Source organism: Pan troglodytes, chromosome 12 (genome assembly GCF_028858775.2).
Source record: "Pan troglodytes isolate AG18354 chromosome 12, NHGRI_mPanTro3-v2.0_pri, whole genome shotgun sequence".
Classification (NCBI taxonomy): Eukaryota; Metazoa; Chordata; class Mammalia; order Primates; family Hominidae; genus Pan; species Pan troglodytes.
In genome coordinates, this window is record NC_072410.2 from 36,411,576 (window position 1) to 36,436,976 (window position 25,401).

At 46.5% G+C, this 25,401-nt stretch overlaps 1 protein-coding gene across 3 annotated transcripts in view; it reads left to right on the forward strand.

The window, feature by feature from the left end:
• Positions 1 to 3,593: 3,593 nt before the first annotated feature.
• The window catches only part of REEP1 (receptor accessory protein 1), a 123,655-nt gene continuing 101,847 nt past the window's right edge, over positions 3,594 to 25,401 (forward strand). For 2 of the 3 annotated variants that reach the window (XM_009442797.4, XM_054678576.2), the window contains exon 1: positions 3,630 to 3,834. In XM_009442797.4, coding sequence (XP_009441072.1) covers positions 3,803 to 3,834 — 32 coding nt within the window. In that variant the 5' untranslated portion in view covers positions 3,630 to 3,802. Of the gene's footprint in view, positions 3,835 to 25,401 lie in introns of all 3 variants that reach the window. The other variant, XM_001137937.6, reaches the window with a different exon arrangement.

Here is a 25,401-nt window from a genome sequence, read left to right on the forward strand (position 1 = left end):
CCTAGGACAGTATTCAGCTAATGACTTGAAGTGACTGCTCTGCAGATCTCTGCAACTCTCTCTCTAATCATCTCCCACCACTCTTATATTCTGCTTCACAAATTCTAGCCACTTTGGCTTCCCTGGACTCTGATCTGTCTCCTGTGTTCTGTGAAATTTCTGGGCTCTGTTTGGGTTCTCCATCCCTACAGTGATGCCTGGAAACTGCTTTGAGACAGTAAGCTCGGACGTAAGACTCACTTCATTTGTTTCTCTTCTCTTAGTTATCACAGTCCTGTGCTCTGTTGTTCAATGCTTAAAAACAGTTGCTTCTTGCCGGGCACGGTGGCTCACACCTGTAATCCCAGCACTTTGGGAGTCCGAGGAGGGTGGATCACGAGGTCAGGAGATCGAGACCACCCTGACTAACACGGTGAAACCCCGTCTCATCTCTACTAAAAATACAAAAAATTAGCTGGACGTACTGGTGGCTACCTGTAGTCCCAGGTACTTGGGAGACTGAGGCAGGAGAATGGTGTGAACCTAGGAGGCGGAGCTTGCAGTGAGCCGAGATCACAGCACTGCACTCCAGCCTGGGAGACAGAGTGAGACTCCGTCTCAAACAAACAAGTAAAGAAAAACAGTTGTTTCTTTTTTTTGATCCTGTTTTTCTAGTTGTTTGCAATGGGAGGACAATTCCCACAGCAGCCAATGCTTCATAGAAGAAAGTGGAATTCTCTTTTTTCTATTTTCAACTTTAAAAATCCCAAGGGAGATCGTTGGCCCAGTTTCTGTTTGGTGATCACCCATAAGCCAATCAAGGTAGTGAGGATATATAAGAAAATCACAGTTTCTAAGGTTGGAGTATGGGAAGACTCATTACCCAGTGAAAAACAGAGAGCTCTTCCCAGAAGAAAGGGGAAGGGTACAGGGTAAAAACAGATGAGAGACATCTATTATCAAAGCAGTTCTTATGAAAAAGAACTTGAAGTCAAGCAACTGATAGAGCTGTAAGAGTTCCATTGTCTAGAAGGTGGAGTCCGTTCCCTGGCCACATGTTTTCCAGGGCCAAGGACAAACAAGAGCAGGTCCAGGATAGAGAGATACAATAAGTGTAACAGTTACACTGAAAGAGACAGAATGCAGTAAAAAAGCAACTTTCTTTCTTTCTTTCTTCTTTTCCCTCCTCTACCCATCCAAGTCCGCTCTATGGACAAGTTCTTTCTCATCCCTTGTGAGAAATATGGGTTGGTCTCACTAGTTTTCTGGTCCTCTTCAGCTAATGAAAAGACCTCAAGATATTTTAACCCCATGAATAGTTTCATTTTGGTAATTAAAATGCTCAGTCCTGTGCAATAGTCAAATCTGAGAATTCCACTTATAGGGAGTAGGGAACAAGCATGTGGTCACCTCTTCTTTATTTTCCCACCAACAGGGTCTCTTTGAACCACAGTAGTCCATCCCTCCGCTGCTCCCCCTGCAAGATGGGTAACAGCCTTTCTGACGCAGGGAGCATAGGTGAGGGGTATGGATGGAGGGGAAGGGAGGTCTCAGGAAGGTCCTCTGTGCTGGGTGCTGTCCTGATCTAGCTTTGGTGTTCTCTTTGCCTAGTAAGTATGGGAAGCTTTTCCCCGTGGAGCATTGTTTTACCCGTATAACCTAACCTTGAGTGAGATATGGTGGGGCCAGACACAGATCAAGAGAGAGAAGCTAGAAAGAGTTTTAGAGCTTTTTATATCCATGGTTTCCTGGAGAGATCACAGCACACCATGCAGGGCCACTCAGGGCCAGGGTCTGTCACAGAGAGAGGGAGAGAGGGGAATTGTGGACAAACATCTTTATCATGGTTTCTGAGGGAAGGAAAGAGTGAAATAAGGCAAGCAGATATAGGATAGGCTAATTTGGATAATTTCAGCGGGTTCTGAAGTACAGGGGCTGTAACTAGTTGTTTGGTGCCTAGCCCTGGACAGGTGTATAGTGTCCCGCGTATGAGAGCCTGCTAACGGAAGTGGTTGGGGGTATGGGGTTAATAGACTGCTGGAGAAGGGGAACTGACCAGCCTCCAGCCTGAGCCTCAAAACTGGGTCAAGGCAGCATGAAAAAACTGCTACATTACAGCTATTTTATGGGTTCTTTGGAGACCTGAGATATGAGAGCATGTCTCATCTGCAGTCCCTTTGTTGTCCGTGAAGTCTTTCTTCTGCCTATATCAGGCACACGCACGCACAGATTCTGCTACATCTGAGAGTACTAAGCTGTCTCCTGCGCTTCTCACATCTGACACTGAATTATACATGACACCATCATCAGCAAAGGACAGGGCGCTGGGAGCACCACGCAGAACCTAAGCTATTGGAGGGTGGGAAGAGCAGCAGCAGAGCCGAGGAGTAGAGGACAAAGCGTTTCCAGTGTAACAGAATAATGTACTATCTGCGGCCGGGACTAGGGTGAGCAGAGTGAGGCGCTCAGTGAGGGTGCAACATTTAAGAGGTGCCATAAAATTCAGCAATTAAAATACATAATAGGTGGCTCACTCCTGTAATCCCAGCACTTTGGGAGGCCAAGGCGGGCGGATCACGAGGTCAGGAGTTTGAGACCAGCCTGGACAACATGGTGAAACCCCGTCTCTACTAAAAATACAAAAATTAGCTGGGCGTGGTGGCGCACTCCTGTAATCTCAGCTACTCATGAGGCTGAGGCAGAAGAATCGCTTGAACCCGGGAGGCGGAGCTTGCAGTGAGCCGAGATCGCGCCACTGCACCCCAGAGCGAGACTCTGTCTCATAAAAAAAAAAAAAAAAAAAAAAAAAAAAAAAAAAAAAAAAAAAAACCACCATAATATTTAATACGGTATTTTTAAAAATACATAAAAACGTTTATATAGGGTGCACAAGTTCCCTTTTGCCTAAGAGTTCAACGTGGCTCAGCGGGGCACTGGTGCTAAGCAGTCGCAGCTTCTAGTCTCCTCCTAGGGCCCGGAGCAGCCCCCAAGGAAAGGCCTTCCCTAGGAAGAAGTAGCCCTTTAGCCCAGCCTAGAAGAAGGAGCTGAATCAAACCAAGGCAGGACGATGAGGCGTGGCGTGTACGGACAGGGAAGAAGAAACAGCAAATATTTGAGTCCAAGATGCCTGGAGGGAAAAGAGCTAGAGGACTATTTGGGGGAATGGTCTTGGCAACAGGGTTCTAGGCAGGTACCACGATCATATAGGGACTCTGTAGAATTTTAAGTAGGGAGGCAAGCGCCCAGGTTTGTTTCTTATGCAGAAAGTGCTGAGCAACGGACAGACGAAAGAGGTTAGGTCTGGATCCAGGTAAACCCTTTATGAGGCTAACGCACTAGCTGAATGAGGGATGACAGCATCCCACCTAGACAGGTGCAGACAGATTCCCGAGGTTCAGGTTCGGACTTCAGTTTCTCCGCTGGAACGCTGAGGGTGGGGCAGCACCCGGGTCCCTGCCCTGCAAACGGGGCCGCTGCAGGGTTCCTTTGGCGGGGCCGGTGCCCCGGGGAGCGCGCAGGACGCGCCCGCCTTCAGCCGGGGGCCAGGGCGAGCGGGGCGGGGCGGGCCCGCGGGTGCCCTGACCGGCTCACCGCCCAATCGCTGCGGGCCCGCCGAGCCCCGGGGGGCTGGGGCCGCCGCCGCCGCCGCCAGAACGTGCCGCGGCTGCGCCAACGCGCGAACGCCGGGCAGGGCGGCGGGCGCGCTCAGTCTGGCGGCGGCTGCCGTGAGCTGACGGACGTTCCGGGAACGCCGCAGCAGCCCGCGCCGCCCGCAGCCTAGCCGAGCCGCGCCGCCCGGGCCTCGCCCGCCCGCCTGCCCGCCATGGTGTCATGGATCATCTCCAGGCTGGTGGTGTAAGTGGCCTTCTCCCCCGCGCCCCTCCGTTCCCTGCCTCCCCGCCCCCGGCCCCGGGCTGCGCGCGCCCCTACAGCGCCCGGTCCCAGTGGCTCGGGCTATTAATACCCGGCGCAGCTAAATTTAGCAGGTACAGTAGCCGCCGAGGACGCCTGCGGGCGGACGGGCGGCGCAGGACGCGGCTGCTGCCCAGGAGGCAGCCGGCGCCGGCGGCCGCTTGCGGGGGGCTGGGCCGGGACGGCGAGGGCTGGGGCGCTCGGGGGTTCCGTGGGGGCTGCGTCTCGCCGCGCGCCGGCCGCTTTGTTCCCCAGCTCGGTCGATTTGCAGAGGCCCCGAATGGGCGCGCCGCGGACACGCGTCTCTCTCCTTTGGCAGAAATGTGAGGTCGCCCGGCGCCGCGCCCCGCCGCCCCAGCTTTTGTCAGGTGGAAAGGACAGCGCAGACGAACCAGGGGCGCTGCCTGGAGGGTCAGCGCGGAACGGGTGGAGAGGCAGAGGCGGGGCTCCCAGTGGGGTTGGAAAAATCCTCCTTTTTAGGTGTCTGCATCGACAGCGGCAAAGGCAGCTGGGACATGGGAAGACGCATGTGAATCTTGGAGTAAACGCCTGGAGCCCCCGGCTCCGACTCCTTTTGCAGGGGATTGAGAGACAGGGGCAGGTACCTCCAGGAATGCACGGGAAATTTTCAAGTGACAGCCACCCGCATGGTGGCGATGACACCTCCCAGGCCTTGCAGGAGAGCGCAGAGTCATCTGGGGTGAGGTCTGTGTGAAGTCATTGGGGGTGGGCGTGGGGGCCGATTTTCTCCTTCAAGCCCCAGGACCCGTAGGCGTTTGAAGAGCTTCCCCGGTGGATTTATTCTCCTTTGGAGATAGACGTGACTGTTCCAAGTCCCTGTTCTTCCCTAACCATCCTGGCCTGAGTCAGAACAGATTTGCCACCTGCTGTAGCTAGCAGGGGCTGAAATGGGTGTGGGGAGTCTAAGGCGGGGAGGAGGGTGGCAGGCACCTCGGGCTTTTTCTTTGTCTGAGAACACGGGGCTCTGGACCCCAGTGATTGTGCACCATCACTCCCCACGTTTTGAAACACCACCCATCTCCCTTCCCTTCTTTACTGATTTTCCCTTCCGAAGTGGATCTCAGCATTGTCTCCCGCCACCATTCAGGGCTTTCCTCCCAAAGCCAGTGTCTGTGCCTCTCAGCCCCCAAGTCATTCCGTGAAGGCCTCTCCACAGCTGTCTGACTGCGGGGTGTTTGCGCTGCACCTTGAGGTGGCACGTTAAATATTTAGAAGATTTCTGCTGGCAGAGCCGACATGAATAATACAGGAAAGTGGCTGACACGCCTTGCCCTGCCTCATGCCTGACCAACACTGTCTTGCCTTCAGGGTGGTGTTTCCTCTCTGGGATCGATATTGCCAGTGGCTTCTGGGAAGCCCTCAGGGTGGGGCTGGAGAGTTGAGCTGGCCTGGCTGGTGGGCTCTCTGTAGGTCCTGCTGGGCTGGGAGTGAGGGCATCTGGTCCTGGGTCATGTGACTATCATTAGTTTTATTAGCACCTCCCTCACCCCTGCCCTTTTTTTTTTTTTTTTGAGACCGAGTCTCGCTCTGTCGCCCAGGCTGGAGAGTGCAGTGGCACAGTCTCGGCTCACTGAAGCCTCCGCCTCCTGGGTTCAAGCGATTCTCCTGCCTCAGCCTCCCGAGTAGCTGGGATTACAAGCGCCTGCCACCACGCCCAGCTAATTTTTGTATTTTTAGTAGAGACGGGGTTTCACCATGTTGGCCAGCCTGGTCTTGAACTCCTGACCTAGTGATCCGCCCGCTTCGGCCTCCCAAAGTTCTGGGATTACAGGCGTGAGCTACCACGCCCGGCTCCTCCCCCTTTTTTACAATGAGCAACTGATGGGGGTGGAGAAGAGAGGCATGTATTTGGGAGGTCTCTCAGGGATGTGCTGTTGCTTTCTAAAACAACCACACTCCCTAGAACCGAGACTTCAGAGAATTTAAATGAACAGCATTATGTGGCCCAAGGAGAGTTGATGGGATTTGGGATTGTTACTTCCACTATCGAGTCCAAAAGGTCAGGGATACCACTTATCCCCCAGTCCCTAATTCCCTGTAGAAACCTAGCATAAGCATATTGATTATGAGTTATGAACATCATTTTTAATAAGCAATACCTGTTCCATGAAGACAATATTTGTTAATTACAGGAAAATTAGAAAAGATAAACTGAAAATCATCCACATGTCCACCACACAGAGATAACTAATAATAATGATGGAGGGCATATTCTTCAAGAAATTTTCCTGTATGCATATATGTACATATATTTGTAATTCAAGGATATTATTGATTCAGCCCAATATTCTACACTCCACATACCTTGAGGAACTTCTTATCAAGGGGAGGAATACTGTGTTTGGAGTCAGAACGCCCATGGTTCAAATCCCAGTTTTGCCTCTTGCCAGAAGATCCCAGTTCACAACTCAGATCAGAGCAGATGCTAGTCCACAGCTAGTTAACCTCATGTTGCTGTTGCAAAGATTTCCATGACACTTGATATATAAATTGCCAAGCACCACGGAGAGCACTAAATCAATGATGAGTCCCTCCTTCTGTCCTCCCCGGGAACCCTATGAGAGGGGCTCTCAGACTTAATTTACTCCTGTGGTTTTCAAACTGGGTTCCCTGAGGGCCACCCAGCCTGAGCAGATGGGCTCTGGGCTCCTCATCCCTGATTCAACCCAAGCAGTTCCCTTTTTGTTTGTCTTATATATTGGGGTTCTAGATAAAATACAATTCAGAAAAATATATGTGTTTTACTGCTAATAAAAACAACTGATCTAGTCCTCCCCCTCATCTGTAAAACTGCAGAGGAAATATGCCTTGCTCAGGGACACAAGATGAGCTGGTAAAGAAAACAGGCTCTGGATTTTTAGTCCAGTCCAGTGCTTTTTCCACCTTCACTCCCCACTGAGAAAAACATCTCTTTCAAGCTCCCTAGACCTCTGGTATGGGAGCATCCTATGGTTTTATCCGCGAGTCACGTTTTGTATAAGTAATCTTTTCATGGTTTTGTAAGCCTCTGTCACATCAAAGAACATGTAAGGAAGACCTATCACTGTGTTGTGAGGATAGAGAGGGAGTGTCTTCCTGTCTTTGTGTGGTCCCAACCATCCGACCAGAGGTATCACAACAAGCTGATGGCCTCCAGGGACAGCCAGCCAGTGCTCGTGGTTGTCTCTGCTGCTACTGGCCGTGAGCATTTTGAAGAAAGCAATTGTGGCTTGTTTCCCTTTACAACCCCTTTATCCCTGCCATGGGTCTTTCACAAAGTATCTGGCACCTGAATGCACTGAGTGAAGGTTGGTTGTGTTGAAGGAAATCCTAGGCCCTGGGGACAAGCAGAGTGGCTGGCTACTGCTGTCCCCTGGGGACGGAGGTCAGCAGGCATCAAGACAGGCTTGTGCCCACGGGCAAGGCTCTTAGAGTGAGGACCAGTTTGAGATGCTTATTTCTTGCCAGCTCTCTTTCTCCTAACTTCCTTGGCTCAGCCTGTAAAGAATTAAGGAAGAGATACTCAGTGCAATAGCACTCAGAACCAGGTTGATACCTTCATGGGACACAGGGGCTTATTTAGGACTTGCCTGCTTGCCTCCTTTCATTTTCTTTACATACAACTCAAGGCCTAGGCATGAATGAATTTCAAACTGGGGAGAGCATGTTTTTGTGCACCCTTTTGGAGGGGGGATACCAACGTTGCTCTGTGACTTCTTGGAAGAATATGCCATTTTGAAGCATTATTCTAAGGAGCAGGTATTGCCTCATTGTCTTGGCCAAGGCCCAGAATGTTGGCTGAACGGATCAAGAGCTTCTCACCCCTTATGGGATTAGTAGACTAAAACCCCAGCTCACTACATGGGGGAAAGAGAGTTCTAAGTCCACATGGCTGTGCAGAAAACATTTTATTTCCACATTGCACATTTTAAAAAATACTAGTTTTTAGAAAATACAGTGTGATGATCAAGACAGAGTCTTAGTTTGATGGCTGAAGATCTGGCTAAGTTCCAGGACTGGGATTTGGAGCATGAAGTCTGTCTTGGGTCAGGGATGTGAAAATGGATGGGGCTGGGAGGAATGTGGATTGTCCTCAAGATGTTCCCCAACTGTTGCAAAACAAATGGAAAAAAAAAGAAAATATCGTAAATCCTTAAATATAAGCTAGCTTTTCTTTGGGGCCTGCTTTTAAAATGTGGCATGCAGGAAACTGATTCAGTTAATGGAGGGTTCCAGTTGGTTGAGGATTGATTTCCTGGCACTGTGCTGTAGTACACTGTGGGAGCTGGGTAAATGTTTCGGTTGAATTGTGAAAGGAAAGATGTTAGGCTAGTAGGCAGCAGACATGGGTTCTAGTCCCAGTGCTGGTCTGACTCACTGTCACAGTCCTAAGGGCAACTCCCACCCACCTGGGCCAGCTCCCTGTCTAAGAGACAGGTTTTTGGCCACAGTCACCTTGCAGGTCCTAAGAGCTCCAAGAGTCAGTGTTCCTCTAGGTCCCTTCCTTCCCCAGCTGGCCTGTATGCATCACATTTATTTATAAACAGGAGGAGTATCCTCAAGGAAGTGAAAAATACTAGCTTAGATTTCTCCGCTGTTGAGCTGCCCTGTTTCTTTGTTTGCTAATCCTGCCTGTCTGCTGAGAAGTAGCTTTCATGCACTTCTTCCCACTGTGTCTTATTTGAGGTTAGCTGACAAGTGAGGGTCTCACCTAGTTATTACTGGGTCAGTCTCCCCACTTCCTTCTGAAGCCCGCTATCTTTTTTGGAGGGTGTATTATGTCGGGGGAGGAGGAGCCCTGGGGAGAATGAAGTAAGGGGGACTCAGGTCCTCTTTGGCCATTTAGTGAGGCTGCTGTTTTGTGTACGTATGAGTGTATGTGAGTGAACGTGTGTGTGTGTGTGTGTGTGTGTGTGTGTGTGTTTCCAGGAAAGTTAGGGAGGCTAGGGAAAGGAGAGACAAGGCAGTGCAGCAGCCATAGCACGTGGCACCTTTAGAATTTCACTGCCAGGGATGAGCCACACACATGCCCAGCTGGTTACCAGAATTCTTAGTCTGGGGGAGTTTTTCCAACCCCCAAAAAGAAGTAAGGAGAGGGGGGTGCACGTGGGCACTAAGGATGTTTTCCTCTCGATTCTGGGCCTTGGGAAGGGAATTGGGATTCTTGAGGAACTGGAAGGTGGATCATTATATTCAGAGTATTTATTCTGAATTTTCAGATCTCATCTGTCTTTATACAGAAGCACATTATTTTCACTTTGGGATTTTTAAGTCACACTGGGGCTTCCCTGGGAATACAGGGAAAAAGGAAATATAGATCAAGGACCAACTATTTGGCACACAGTAGGGATTTCAGAAGGAATCTTGAAAGGTAATTTGGTATAGGCCTTCAAGCATGCGTGGGTACCCAGACCAGGATGGCAAGTGAGGCTGCCTAGGACACTGTCTTGAGGAGCAAGAAGCTGAGTTAGGCTCAGTGGGGAAGGAGTCCCAAGAGTGCTTTATGCAGGGAAGATGGCAATGGGGCACATGTGTTGGTTCAGTATTTGCTCTTCCACACTTAGCTCATTCCTGATCAGAAAAGGTCTGCCCCATTGTCAGATTTACTAGATTAGTAAACAGAGAGCATCTGTTATTTGAGTTAACATCTCCTCCTGACATCCTATCTCTCCCTCTCCCCGTGGCCTTGTCAGTCACCTGGCAGTTCTAGGACAAAGGTGCCTCCTGTTGCCACTGTAGGGAGCTGTCCAGCCTAGAGGCTGTCTTGCCCTGCCTCTCTTTCCTCTTAGGACTATCCTGCATATCTATACTACATTCCCCGCCCCCCCACCTTTTTTTTTTCCTTTCACTGATCACAGCTCAAAGTCTGCCTTAGGCATTCTCCTGCATACTTAGGTGTGTATATCCTTTCCCCCTCTTTGTAGGGGACTCTGGATAGTACTTTGGGCTGCAAAACTAGTTTTCCATTCCCTTCTGGTAGCATGCTCCATCCTGCCTCCCTTCACTCAGCCACAGAAGTCAGCATGTGACCCAGGCCTAGATATGCATTTCCCTGGGCACGGACATTGGTCCAGAGGTGGGCGGGTGACCCAAACTGAGATCCTTCCCCAGGGTTTCTTGATTTGGAGCTGAGGGAGAATAGCCTTGCCTATGGGTTCCAGAGTTGGGAAGATATGAAGTTAGGGCTGAGGCATCTAAAGCCCCTGGCATACGTGGAGAAAGTCCATAAGTAAAAGTGAAGAATACAACAAAGCAAAAATAAATGGAGATGAGACTTGGGTGAGAGAAAGAGGCTGGCACAAGAGAATCTTGGTTCTGGTTGCTCGGGCCCCAGTTCCTGCAGCTGCTTTTTTGATGCCATGAACTGTCCGATATCCTAGAATGAAAACTTTAAATGCTGCTTATAATCAATTAAATATTTGTTGTTCGGATGGACTGGGGTATGCTGCAGGAATAACTCCCAAATCCCAGTGGCTCAAGAAAACAAAGGTTTATTTCTTGCTTTCTGCTGCCTGTTACTGTGGGTTGGCAGGGGTACTCTGCTCATCGCATTCACTGAGAGTCCCAGGCTGACTGGATTTCCTTTGTCTTATCGTTATAAGACATCAGGATTCTGGCTGGGCACGGTGGCTGACCGTGTAATCCCAGCACTTTGGGAGGCAGAGGTGGACAGATCACTTGAGCCCAGGAATTTGAGACCAGCCTGGGCAACATGGCAAAACCCCATCTCTACAAAAAAAAAAAAATACAAAAATTAGCTGGGCATGGTGGTGTGCACCTGTGGTCCCAGCTACTTGGAGGATGAGGTGGGAGGATCACTTGAGCCTGGGAGCTGGAGGTTGCAGTGAGCCGAGATCATGCCACTGCACTGAGCCTGAGCAACAGAGTGAGACCCTGTCTTAACACACACACACACACACACACACACACACACCAGGATTCACTGTGGTAGGGAGAGAAAAATAGAGTCACATACTAGCTCATAAGTACCTGCACCTGGAGATGATAACATGCCATTTCTGCTCACATGTCATTGGCCAAACCTGAATTCAAGTGGGTGGCGAATTACACTCCTTACTAAAGAACAGCCCTAATGACCAGCATATATGTTGAATGAATGACTCCTAACCAGCTTTGCAAACCTGGAAATGTCCTTGGCATAATATGGTATTGTGCAACTGGGAGAATCCTGACATACTCCTTCAATCTCTACACTAGAAATATCTCTCTCACTTCCCTTTTAGTCCCTTTATTCTGTTCGTGAGTCAAGAAAGGAGGTCTTAAGTCTGAGGAGAAATTAGCAATTACAAAGAACCAATGCCATTCCATAGTTAAAGCCTTGGAAGGTGCCCTCTGGCTTTCACTACACTCTCCATACATGTCTCTGCCTTTCTCCATGAAGCCTCTCCTAGGTCCCCTAACCAAGAAAGATTTCTGTCCTCTGGGTCCCCAGAGTGGCATTGTCACTTTGTTCCTGGTACTATAGTGGTCTGTGCGTTGATATCCCCTTACAGACCACATCTGCTTCGTCTCCCTTATAGTTTCTCATATGCAGTAGGTGCCCAGCGAGTGTGTGTTGGGTGGTGAATGAGTCAGGACCTCACTCCTCAGAGTGTGGTCTGTGCACCAGCAGCATTGGCATTACTGGAGTAGTTAGGAATGCAGAGTCCCAGGCCTGGTGAATCTGCATTTTAACAAGATCCCCATAAAGCCTGAGAAGGGCTGAGTCAGGAGACAGGGTGCCATCATGTCCCCTGTGAATTGAAAAGAGATGGACTTGCCTGAGGTTTTCATTATTGTCTGTGGACCTTGGACCTGGGATTCAATTGCAAGCCACCATTTGTGCTAGACTGTCATTCATGCTTTCTGGTTCTGAGAGGTTCTGACCCCAAGGTTTTATGATGAGTTCTAAATAGCATATCTAGACTCTGTCAACCCAGTGCCCAGCCAAGAACCTTTTGATATGGACAGGAGGCAGGGAAATACTGGATAGAAGAGGGCAGTTCCCTGGCAAAGGCCCCACCCTCAAGCCTGGAAACTGCGGCCCTAAATGAGAACAGTTATCCCTGTTTTCCTGCCCAAAGATTGCTTTTTCCAAAACCACTCTGGCCCGCCACACCCCGCATCCTGTATCCATAAAAACCCCAAACTCCACTGGCAGAGAAGCAGAGTGGCATGGCAGAGGAGAGAAGAGAAGCATCTGAATGTTGAGAGGAGTTTGGCCAGGGATGGCCGCACTCCAGAGGAAGATTATCTTCCCACTGTATCCCCTTTCCAGCTCCCCATCTCACTGAGAACCACCTCCATCACTCAATAAAATCTCTGCATTCACCATCCTTCAAGTCTGTGTGACCTGATTCTTCCAGGATGCCGGGTTCTTCCTGCAACCCGGGTACCAAGAGGTCAGGGTGTAAAAGACCGTCACCCTGACTCTCCACTGAGCTGGTTAACAGCCATCTGCAGACGGCAACTGCTAAAACAGCATTAATTGTAACACACCCCTAGATGCTGCCACGGGACCAGAGCCCAAAAGTGCTCACCCTAGCCCTGGCACCTGCTCACCTGCATGCTTCCCCTCCTGCAAGGGGTTTGAGCACTGCAGGCCGAGTAAGCAAGCCACACCCCTGTCACAAGTCCCACAGAGGGGTCAAGGCAGCCCTCCTGTCTCACTTTCTTTTTTTTCTTTTTTAAGATGGATTCTTACTCTGTCGCCAGGCTGGAGTGCAGTGGCACCATCTTGGCTCACTGCAGTCTCCACCTCCTGGGTTCAAGCAATTCCCCTGCCTCAGCCTCCCGAGTAGCTGGGACTACAGGCGCCCGCCACCACGCCCAGCTAATTTTTTGTATTTTAGTAGAGACGGGGTTTCACCATGTTGGCCAGGATGGTCTCGATCTCCTGACCTCGTGATTCCTCACCTCGGCCTCCCAAAGTGCTGGAATTAGAGGCATGAGCCACTGGGCCTGGCCTCCTTTCTTACTTTCACAGATTGGCTGCCTAATTGTGATCAGTGTAAAATTTAGTCTTGTCACAGCTAGGGCTTAGACTGCCAAAGCTATGCCTGTGAGACAGAATATTGGGCTGAGTGGGTCACGCTGCTCAGAGGAGAGGGAATACAACCCGCCTTGAGAAAGAGGCTAGTGAGCCTGGCCAGCTGATGCTGGAGATTCACGTTGGATTTCCAAGAACATGCAAGGACTTTTTCTCATGAGCACCTGAAGTTGAGAACCACGAGTCCACACGTGCCCCTCCTGAGGGAGTTGCAGGATCCAGCAGGATCTGTGCACACTTCAGGCTGCGTGTTGTGGAATCCAGGCTCTCAGCAAGTTCTCCTAGCTCTGCCTTCAAAATACTCGCCTGTCTACCCATGACTCCCACCTCCACCACTGCCACCCTGCTCCAACCAAATACTGTTGCTCTCCTGGACCATTGAAAACCCTCCTGACTGTTTTCTCTGCTTCTATTCCTGTCCCTCCGGTGATCTCATTAAAATGTAAGATAGGGCCGGGCACGGTGGCTCATGCCTGTAATCCCAGCACTTTGGGAGGCCGAGGCGGGCAGATCATGAGATCAGGAGATCCAGACCATCCTGGCTAACATGGTGAAATCCCGTCTGCACTAAAAATACAAAAAATTAGCCGGATGTGGAGGCGGGTGCCTGTAGTCCCAGCTACTCAGGAGGCTGAGGCAGGAGAATGGCGTGAACCTGGGAGGCAGAGCTTGCAGTGAGCCGAGATCACGCCACTGTACTCCAGCCTGGGCGGCAGAGCGAGGCCCCATCTCCAAAAAAAAAAAAAAAGTAAGATAGACCATCTTTCCCCTGCTGTTTAAAAACTGCTCCATCTCACTAAGAGTAAAACTCAAACTCCTTACCATTGTCAACAACACTCACCAAGGTCTGGCTCCTGCCCACGCTCTGACCTTACCTTGCTGTGGCCTCCCCTCTCTCACTCAGCTGCAGCCTCCTCACTATTCTTAGAAGGTGGCAAGCTTGTCCCATCCAGCAGCCTTTGCACATACATATATTAATAATATATATTATTTCTATAATAGAGCTACCAGTTAGAGACCTTAGAATAAGTCTTTTTTAAAATGAAAAAACAAATAAAGCAAAGAAGTGAAAATATAAGAAAACAGCATATCCTGGGGGAGGGAAATAAGCCCATGTGGAAAAGAAGCACTTCTGGAAGTAAAAAATAAAGTGTTGACATTAAAAATCCAATGACTAGGTTAAAACAGTGAAGGATTGAATGCCAAGAAGGTAGTGTTTTTCACACTGCATCTTAGAGCTAGAAGGAGTCTTGGTGATGTCATGCCCTTGTTCGACAGACAAGGAAGATGGGGACCCACAGAGATAGGTGATCTGTCAAAATCACTAGCCCGATTGGCTAGGCCAAGACTTAAGGCCAGGTGTCCATGTTCTGAAAATGTTTTAATGTGGGCAAGAGAGTAAGCTTGTTTTATATGGGTAGAGAATTGGACTAGAACCTGTGGGTGGCTAGAAGATAAATCTTTGGCTTGCTGGAAGGAAAAGGTTTCCAGTAGTTGGCACTGACAGCACTGGGCTGCCTTGTGAGGCAGGGAGCTCCTGGCTTCCAACCCTAAAACTGTCTAACCCTAAAACTTTATGATTTTTTATTTTTTATTTTTTTTTTTTGAGATGGAGTTTTACTCTTGTCGCCCAGGCTGGAGTGCAATGGCATGATCTTGGCTCACTGCAACCTCTGCCTCCCGGGTTCAGGCGATTCTCCTCCCTCAGCCTCCTAAGTAGCTGGGATTACAGGCATGCACCACCATGCCTGGCTAATTTTGTATTTTTAGTAGAGACGGGGTTTCACCATTTTGGTCAGGCTGGTCTTGAACTCCTGACCTCAGGTGATCTGCCCGCCTTGGCACCCCAAAGTGCTGGGATTACAGGCGTGAGCCACCATGCCTGGCTAATTTTGTATTTTTAGTAGAGACGGGGTTTCACCATTTTGGTCAGGCTGGTCTTGAACTCCTGACCTCAGGTGATCTGCCCGCCTTGGCACCCCAAAGTGCTGGGATTACAGGCGTGAGCCACCATGCCTGACCAAAACTTTATGATTTTAATCTTTTTCCTTATACTGGTTAAGGAAGAGAGAGAGAAGAACCATTAAAAATATTTCCTTTTTCAGTGATTGGACTTCTGTCCTTGCTCAAGACTGATTGATTGATTCATAGCTTGGTCAATTTATTCATTGATGTACTGCTCATTTTTTTGACCATTTGATGCATGCCAGCCACCAGGGATATAAAGATGAATAAGTTCTGATTCCATCTTTGAGAAGTTTATGAGGTCACATAGCCAGTCACTGGGAAACTGGGACTTGAATTCAAGTGTCCCTCTGCCTGCCCAGTGCTGTTTCCATTGGGTGGATATTTTGTGGGTGTGTGTGAATGACTTGTCTGGCTTTGGTTGGAAATTGTAGGGATAAGTCCTTTCAGCAGGGGAAGTGGTACATCTTACATATGAAGGAATTAAACCACTGCTTTGTCTTCCAACCGGGGGGACACTGTAGCATCCAATGTTGGAGAGAAGAGAAGGCAGAGGACAGGGTGTGCTAAGTGGAAAACAATCTGAGACGAAGAGGTGGGTGAAGTCAAGCATCCTTTCCCACTGTTTTAGTCTGTGATTGCTGCTGTAACAGGTAACCATGAATTTAGTGGTTTAAAACAACAGAGGTTTATTCTCTTGCAGTTCTGGAAGTCAGAAGTCTGAAATGACTCTTTTGGGGCTAAAATCAAGATGTTGGCAAGGCTGGTTCCTTGTGGAAGTTCCAGGGGACACTCCATTCCTTGCTTCTTCCAGCTTCTGGTGGCCGCCGGCATTCCTCGTGGCTGCATTACTCTAGTCTCTGCTTCTGTGATCACACTGTCTTCTGTTCTGCCCTTACATCTTCCTCTGAGGACACTTGTGATTACATTTAATCACATTTAATCACAAATCAAATAGGGCCCACTTGAATAATCCAGGATAATCTCCCCATCTCAAAATCCTTAATTTAATTCTACCTGCAAAGTCCCTTTTGCCTTATAAGGTAACATTCACGGGTTTTAGGAATTAGGACCTGGATATCTTTGCAGGCCATCACTCAGCTGACCACACCCAAGATCACAGGCCTTACTGCCTCCAGGCTGAGGGGAGTTCATCTAAGAACAACCTAAAGAAAGGGGAAACACACAAGGGAACACTTTGATGTTCTAACGTCTTTATCTTTTTTAAAAATTTTTTTAAAAGACAGGATCTCACTCTGTTGCCCAGATTGGAGTACAGTGGTGAGATCACAGCTCACTTCAGCCTTGAATTCCTGTCTTCCAGCAATCCTCTTACCTCAGCCTCCCAAGTTGCTGGGATTATAGGCGTGAGCCACTGCACCTGGCTTCTAACATCTTATTTTGTCTCCGTTTTTGGGCTCTCCTTGATTTGCAAAAAGTAATTAATGAGTCAATAGAAAAGACTATTTATAAAGAAATGGTGGTGAGGGGATAATGGATAATAGTACAGTGAACCCTCATTTACCCATCGCCAGTTTAAGAACTAGAACACTACCTTTATTGTATGAATATACCATAATGTACTTATCAAGCAAACTGTTGATGAATGTTTAGGTTGTTCTAGATTTTTCCTTTGCACTCTCTCAGAAAGAGCGCTGCAGTGAGCATTCTTGTGTGTTTCCTGGTATACCTTTGCACAGGTTTTGTTAGGGTTAGTCTGGCTGAGGCAGAGGACAGTTGCATGTTCTACTTGACAACATAAATTAAGTTTCCATAGAAAAGGGGGCCTATCCTGGGGCTTTTTATCCTGTGTCATTGATCACTTTGACTGACCCTGCACCAACACCACACTGTTGTAATTACATGGCGTGATGAAAATTCTCGATGTCCGGCTTGGCAAGTGCTCCACCATTTGTTCTTCATAAACTGTTCTCCAAACCCGTTTTCTTTCAGCAGTGGGTGCGATTCCATTTGCACAGTGTCTTTACCATCACTTGATACTCTCACACTTAGAATTTTTGCCATTCTGATGGGTACCAAGTGTAATCTCTTTATGGATTTAATTTGCATTTTCTGAACACTCATGAGACTGAGCATCTTTTCATATGTTTATTGGCCATTCATGTTCTCTCTTCTGTGAAGCGCCTGCTCAAGTCTTGCCAGTTTTTCTCTTGTCCTTATCTTATTGATTTGTAGGAGTTCTTTAACTCTTCTGGATGCTAAACTTCTGTCACTTATGTGTTACAAATGTCTTCTCCCAGTCTGTGATTTATTTTATCATTTTTTAGAGTCTACATTGATAATCAGAAGTTCTTAATATTAATGCAATAGAGAGCATTTTTTTTCGTTTATAGTTTTTGCTTTTTGTGTCCTAGGAAAATAAAATTGTGAAATTATTCTTCCATATTGCTCCTAGCAGTTTTCTAGTTTTTCTGTTCACATTTAATTTCTTACTCTACTTTGAGTTGATTTTTATATATGATGTGAAGCAGCAGTCTAATTTTTTTTCTTTTTTTCTTTTTTCTTCACATGAAAAGCCAGTTTTCCTGGCTCTATTTATTCAAAAGTTTATGCCTTCTCTTCAGACCTGCAGTGCCCAGCCCTGTCATAAAGTGAGTTTCTATAATGTGCAGGCCTGTTTCTGGGCCCTTCATTCTGTACCATTGAATAGTTCGTCTGCCTGCCACAGTGCCACGCTGTGTTAGTACCAGAACTTTATGAAAAGTCTTGATGTCTGGCGTGGCAAGTTCCCCACCTTGTTCTCCTTCAAGAGTGCCTTAGTGCAGTGGTCCCCAGCCTTTTTGGCACCAAGGACTAGTTTCATAGAAGACAGTTTTTCCATGGATGGGGGTTGGGGGGCAGTTTTAGGATGAAACTGCTCCACCTCAGATCATCAGGCATTCATTAAATTCTCATAAGGAGCTGTGCAACCTAAGTCTCTCACATGCGCAGTTCACAATAGGATTCATGCTCCTATGAGAATCTAATGCCGCTGCTGATCTGACGGGAGGCGGAGTTCAGGTGGCAATGCTGCTGCTCACCTCCTGCTGTGCAGCCAAGGTTCCTAACAGACCACAGACCAGTCTCCGTCCCTGTCTGCAGCCCAGGGGTTGGGGGCCCTGCCTTAGTGCTTTCTTCTCCCATAATACATGTTTAGAATTAGCTTAGAGTTATGTGTTACAGCACATACACAAACACACAAATCTGTTGTCATTTTTATTGGACTAGCATTTAATGTACGAAACAACAGAATATTGATGTTCTTTATTTATTTTTAATTTTTGGAGACAGAGTCTGGCTCTGTTGCCAAGGCTGGAGTGCAGTGGCACAATCATGGCACACTGCAGTCTTGACCTCCTGGGTGCAAGAGGTTCTCCTGCCCTGGTTCAGCCTCCCAAGTAGCTGGGACCACAGGTGTACGCCACTGTGCTTGGCTAATTTTTGAATTTTGTGTAGAGACATTGTCTCATTGTGTTCTCACTATTTTGCCCATGCTAGTCTTGAACTCCTGACCTTAAGCAATTCTCCCACCTCTGCCTGGCCTCCCAGGTGTGAGGCCTTTTATTTTTTTAGAGACAACATCTTACTCTGTTGCCCAGGCTGAAGTGCAGTGGGGAAGTGTACTGCAGCCTCAGACTCCTGAGCTTAAGGGATCCTTCTGGTCTCAGCCTCTCGAGTAGTTAGGACTATAGGTGTGCACCACCACGCCCAGATAATTAAAAAAAAAATTGGGGGCCAGGTGCAGTGACTAATGCCTGTAATCCTAGCACTTCGGGAGGCTGAGGCAGGTGGATTCCTTGAGCCCAGAAGTTCGAGACCAACCTGGACAACGTGCTGAAAACCTGTCTCTACCAAAATAAATACAAAAATTAGCCAGGCATGGTGGCGCACACCTGTGGTCCCAGTTACTTGGGAGGCTGAGCCAGGGCAGGAGAATCTCTTGCACCCAGGAGGTCAAGAGTAGCTGTGGTCCCAGCTACTCAGGAGGCTGAGGTTGAAAGATGCTTAAACTCAGGAAGTCAAGGCTGCAGTGAGCTGTGATGGTGCCACTGCATTCCAGCCTGGGTGACAGAGCAAGACTCTGTCAAAAAAACAATCTTTTATTTTTAGAGATAGGTTCTATCTCTTTTGCCCAGGCTGGTCTTGAACTCCTGGCCTCAAGCAATCCCCCCACCTCGGCCTCCCAAAGTGCTGGGGTTACCAACATGAGCCACCATGCCTGGCTGATATTGATGTTCTTAATATGTTTGTTGCACTCCATATATATGGTATCTACCTTTATTTATTTGGGTCTTCTTTAATGACTTTCAATAAAATTTTATAATTTTGCTATAAATGTCATACACATCATTTGTTAGATTTATTCCCAGGTATTTGATATTTGTTGATGCCAGTGTATTTAGTATCTTAATAAAATTTCATCTTCCAACTGTTGGAAGAATACAACCTTGCTTACCTGTAGATTCTTTTTGATTTTCCAGATAAATAGTCATGTCATTTGAGAACAGTGTGGTGTTGTGCCTTTCTGGTCATTATTCTTTTTTATTTCCCCATTTTACCCTGGTTAGGATTCCCAGTGCATGATGACTAAAATTGGTGAGGCAGACACTCTTGTCTTGTTCCTGACTTAAAAAGGGATGCTTCAACATTTTCCCATAAAGTATCATGCTTGCTGTAGGGTTTTCAGAAATATATTTTGTCACTCTCAAGTGATAGTTTGCGAAGAGTTTTCATAATGAATGATATTATATTTTATCTAACGCTTTCATTGAGACAATGTGATTTCTTTTTGGTCTTTAGTCTAAGTGGTAAATTGCATTAATTAATTTTACCATTAAACCAAACTTGCCTTCCTGGATAAACCCAATTTGGTCATAAAGTTGTTTTTTCTTTTTTCTAGTTAAAATGATCCTGGAGACGATTTGCTAATATTTCGGATTTTTTTTTAAGCTATGTTTGTGAGTGATATTGGCTATGTTATTTTTGTATGGTTTTGGTATCAAGATTGTGCTAGCCTCATAAACTAAGCTGGGGGTGTCTCATCTTTTTCTGTACTCTGAGATAGTGTGTGTAATATTGGATGTCTTTCTTAAATGGTTAGTAGAATTTGCCAGTAAACTGCTCAGAGCCAGGGGCTTTTTCAACAGGAAGATTTTAAACTACTGATTCAATTTATTTAATAGTTATAGGTTTATTTGATCTTTTCAGATCAATGTTATTTTAGGACTTAATTCATTTCTGTAATTTTTCAAATTTATTTAGTTAACAATATTGCTTCTGCACCCTATTCCTTCTTCTAGCACTCTCATTAGACATGTGTTAGATGTTCCTACTCTGTCTTTCAAGTCTCTTCATTTTGGCCGGGTGCGGTGTCTCACACCTGTAATCCCAGCACTTCTTTGGGAGGCCAAGGTGGGCAGATCACCTGAGGTCAGGAGTTCGAGACCAGCCTGGTCAACATGGCAAAACCCCATCTCTACAAAATACAAAAATTAGCCAGACTTGGTGGCGGGCGCCTGTAATCCCAGCTACTCAGGAGGCTGAGGCAGGAGAATCGCTTGAACCCAGGAGGCGGAGGTTGCCGTGAGCCGAGATCGTGCCATTGCACTCCAGCCTGGGCAACAAGAGTGAAACTGTCTCAAAAAGTCTCTTCATTTCTTATTTCTGATTTATTTTTCTGTCACTGCTGCATTATGAATAATTGTGTGCACATCTGTCTCCTCAGCCATGTCTAATCAGCTGCTAAACATACCTGTTGATTTACAATTTTTTAATTATTAGATTCTAGAAATTCTATTTAGTTCTGTTTCAAAACTGGCCATATTTTATGATGTCTGTTCCTTCTACATATTTTAAATTCCTTTTTATTCCTTTAAACATATTAAACATATTTATGTTATGTTCGGAGTCTGATAATTCTAGCATCTAAACTATTTTTCAGGGGCAATTTAGATCTCTTTTTTTCTGGTGGCTCCCAATCAAGGTGCGTTATGTGTCTTGTAATTTTTTCTTTTTTTTCACTGTGAGCTTGTATTCCTTGGAATTTCATCTGTAGGAGTTCTTTAGGCCTGGGTCAAAGGTGAATTCCTCCAGGGAAGATTTGCATTTGCTTTAGGTTAGGTGTCTAGGGACACTACCAATATTGGACTACTGAAAAGTAATTTCTTGAGATTTTAAAATTTTGACCACGTTGGTAGTGTAAATTTGGGCTGCAAACTTATGTGAGGATGAGGTTAGTGGTTACAAGTTTTCAGGGGAAATACGGTTTCCTCTTCACCTGCTGCTATGACTAGAGAATGGGCGTTTTTACTTTAACCTTTAGTGATTGCAGCAGGCTTCTCTCTCTTCACCCTTTTACTGATGTTGTAGTGCTTTGGGGTCTGAATTAGTTTCCTAGTGCTGCTGGCACACAGTGCCACAAACTGAGTGGCTTAAACTGACAAAAATTTATTCTCTCACAGTTCTGCAGACTAGAAGTCTGAAATCAGGGTATACTATGCTTTCTCTGAAAGCTGTAGAGAAGAATCTGTTCCCTGCCTTTCTCTTATCTTCTGGAGGTTGTCAGCAAGCCTCGCCCTTCTTTGGCTTGTAAATGCATCACTTTAATCTCTGCCTCCATTGTCACATGGTGTTCTCCCTGTGTCTGTCTCTTTTCCTCTTTTATAAGGACACTAGTCATATTGGATTAGGGGCCACCCTAACCTAATGACCTCACCTTAGCTTGGTTATATCTGCAAAGACCCTTTTCTTTTTCTTTTCTTCTCTTTTTTTCCTTCTTTTCTTCTTTGGCAGAGTCTCACTCTGTCGCCCAGGCTGGAGTGCAGTGGCACAATCTTGGCTCACTGCAACCATTGCCTCCTAGGTTCAAGTGATTCTCATGCCTCAGCCTCCCAAGTAGCTGGAACCACAGGTGCACACCACCATGCCCAGCTAATTTTTGTATTTTTAGTAGAGACGGGGTTTTGCCATGTTGGCCAGGCTGGTCTCGAATTCCTGGCCTCAAGTGATCTGTCCATCTTGGCCTCCCAAAGTGCTGGGAGTACAGGCGTGAGCCACTGTGACTTGCCAAGACCCTAGTTTTAAGTAAGATCACATTCACAGGTATTGGGGTTTAGGACTTCAACATATCTTTTTGAGCAACAATTTAATCCATACCACGGTCCAAGCTTTATAGAAGGATGCCCTGGGTCAGTGTTACTCAAAATGTGGTCTGGGGACCATCCCATTATCTCACCTAGGAGTTTAATAGAACGGTAAATTCTCAGCCTCGCTCCCTCCAGACCTACTGAATGAGAATACCTGAAGTTAGGGCCCAGGAATCTGTGTGTTAATACACTCTCCAGGCTATCTTATGCAGGCTGAAGTTTAAGAAGCATTGCCCTAGACTATGTCTCCTGTACTTGACACTCTGTCAAGCCTTGTAATTTGAAATTCAATGCTTCAGTTAGGAAGTGCCCTTAATTTACCTTTCTGGGGCTCCACTTTTACTTTGCTTTTGGCCTCTAAAGCATTTTACACTGATATCGAATATCAATATGTTTACAAATATTATTTATATTGATTACACTTTTTGCTTTGTTTGGAAACCCGTATAAAAGTTGAAAGAACAGTACGATAAATACTTCCATTATCTAACCATCTGAAAGGAGGCTGCAGACATCATGCTACCTCACCCCAAATACTAAAGTATGGCACTCAAGGACGAGATTACTCTCCTTTACCAGTGGTTCTCAAATTTGTTGGTCTCGGCCGGGTGCAGTGGCTCATGCCTGTAATCACAGCACTTTGGAACACCAAGGCAAGTGGATCACCTGAGGTCAGGAGATCGAGACCAGCCTGGCCAACATGGTGAAACCCCGTCTCTACTAAAAATACAAAAATTAGCCAGGATTGGTGGCATGGACCTGTAATCCCAGCTACTCGGGAGGCTGAGGCAGAGAATTGCTTGAACCCGGGAGGCGGAGTTTGCAGTGGGCCGAGATCATACCACTGCACTCCAGCCTGGGCGACAGAGCAAGACTCTATCTCAAAAAAAAAAAAAAAAAAAAAAAAAAGAAAGAAAAGAAAAGAAAACTACTTTTTCCAGAAAAAAGGCAAAATGATGTCAAGAAGAGAGTACTGTACATTTTTGTAAGTCTTTTTTGTATCAAGGTTAATTTCAATGTGGAATCTGAAACCTTATTAGTGGTGGTTGGTCTATCTTATAGTTTGAGTGGATCTTTTCTGTATGATTTTTAACATTATGCATTGGTCATTTGGAAACTATTGGTTCACCAAATAGATGCAGATCTTCAAATGTTGACACATTTTATTGTATAATATCCAAAATCCATATGCATTAATATCACTGTTGATTTCATCAGAAACGCCTTCAAGTATTGGGATACTGTTAAGTTAATGGTAGGATAAAAATGTCCAAAATTCTAATTTTTGCTTAAAATCTCAAATCTCATCATTGGCAACAAATACTATTTGTTTTTTCTGATGAGATCAATCATTTTTCTAGAAAAGGATTGCAAGATACCCAGGTCTGAATAACCGGAGTTCATCAGTCATTCAAGTAACTGGTGTTCCATGAAAAAAGGGGATAATTCAGCACACAACTCAGTGACACAAGTGCTTTTCCTCTAGACAATCATTATACTTTAGTATGCAGCAGAAACACTGTATGAGTGCTACTTATTTCATCACAGAATGATAAGAACGTCTGCACTCAAGGGTCTGGATTTAATGAAAGTGATGATTTTCACTATATCATCTATGACATTCTTAAAGGGAACAGGATTTTGTTTTCCCTATTGTACTGTGGTGAGGAACACAGTGGTGACAGGTGGAGTTTGGTGCTACTGCCACGATTCATGCAAAGTACTAGCGGCAGTTTTACCTTTCATTGGTTTTGCACCATCAGTGCAAATTCAACACAGCGAAAAGGCAAATGTCTTGGTAATATTGTTGAAATTGTTTTGACCTCATGGACCCTCTGAAGGGGTTTTAGGGATCCCCTGAAAGGTTCTTGAGATCCCCTAGGAGTCTGTAGATTATACAGAGAATCACTCACTGTTCTGTACAGTAAAAAACCATATTACCACCCTACGAAATTCAACTCTAATTCCACACCTTTATCCAGCATGAGGTCCATACTCAGATTAACCCAAATTTGTAAAAAAAATCCTTTATTGATTTTTTTTTTCCTGTTTCTATTTGGAGGCAATTAGAGTTCACACACTGAATTTGGCTGTTATGTCTTTTGACCAACCTAGAACAGTTGCCCCGATTTATTGAAGAGTCCGGGTCGGCTGTGTGGAGAGTGTTCTGCATGTGTCAGACTTGTCCTAATGATTAGACCCAGGTCTGACAATTGTGGCAACACCACCACATTGATGAGGAGGTGCACCCTCGACCGCCTCCTGTCAGGAGGTCAGAGTGTCAGACTGTCTCACAATTGGTGGTGCCAAACTCCCCACTTGGTAAAAGATTTACAATTTCTTTGAATCCAGAATTTTTCACTGTTTTCAGTGGGATAGTAAGTCAGAGTATCTTGTCTGATACTGCCCGAAATCATGGTCTCCTTTTGATTATTATTATTATTTTTTTGAGATGGAGTTTCACTCTTGTCGCCCAGGCTGGAGTGCAATGGCATGATCTCGGCCCACTGCAACCTCCACCTCCTGGGTTCAAGTGATTCTCCTGCCTCAGGCTCCTGAGTAGCTGGGATTACAGGCATGCACCACCACGCCCAGCTAGTTTTTATATTTTTAGTAGAGATAGGGTTTCACCATGTTGGCCAGGCTGGTCTCGAACTCCTGACCTCAGGTGATCTGCCCACCTCTGCCTCCCAAAGTGCTGGGATTACAGGCGTGAGCCACCACGCCTGGCCCTTTTGATTTTTTTTTCTTTTTTTGAGACAGAGTTTTGTTCTTGTTGCCCGGGCTGGAGTGCAATGGCACGATCTCAGCTCACTGCAACCTCCGCCTCCTGGGTTCAAGTGATTCTCCTACCTCAGCCTCCCAAATAGCTGAGATTACAGGCACCCACCACCACACCCGGCTAATTTTTTTTTGTGTTGTATTTTTAGTAGAGATGAGGTTTCACCATGTTGGCTAGGCTGGTCTTGAACTTCTGACCTCAGGTGATCCGCCTGCCTCAACCTCCCAAAGTGCTAGGATTACAGGCGTGAGCCACCGCACCTGGCCCCTTTAGATTATTTTTTAGGTTTGCAGGTATATCAGTTAAAATTCTTTTGGTTTTAGAAAAAGTAATACAACTGAGGCTGGCTCACACATCTTAAAAGTCTAGAATGGTGCTGATTTCAAGTGAGGCTTGATCTGGCAGCTCAAGATTGTCACCAGAGCATCAGGTTTTCTGGTGTCTCATCTGTACTCTTTGGTTGGTGCCTGTTTCAGATTAAGCCTGGCTCCCCTGGCTGCTAGCGGCTTCTAGGGGCCTTGAAGCCCTCATTTGTGTCCAGCAGAAAGAAGGCATCTCTCCCAGAGAGA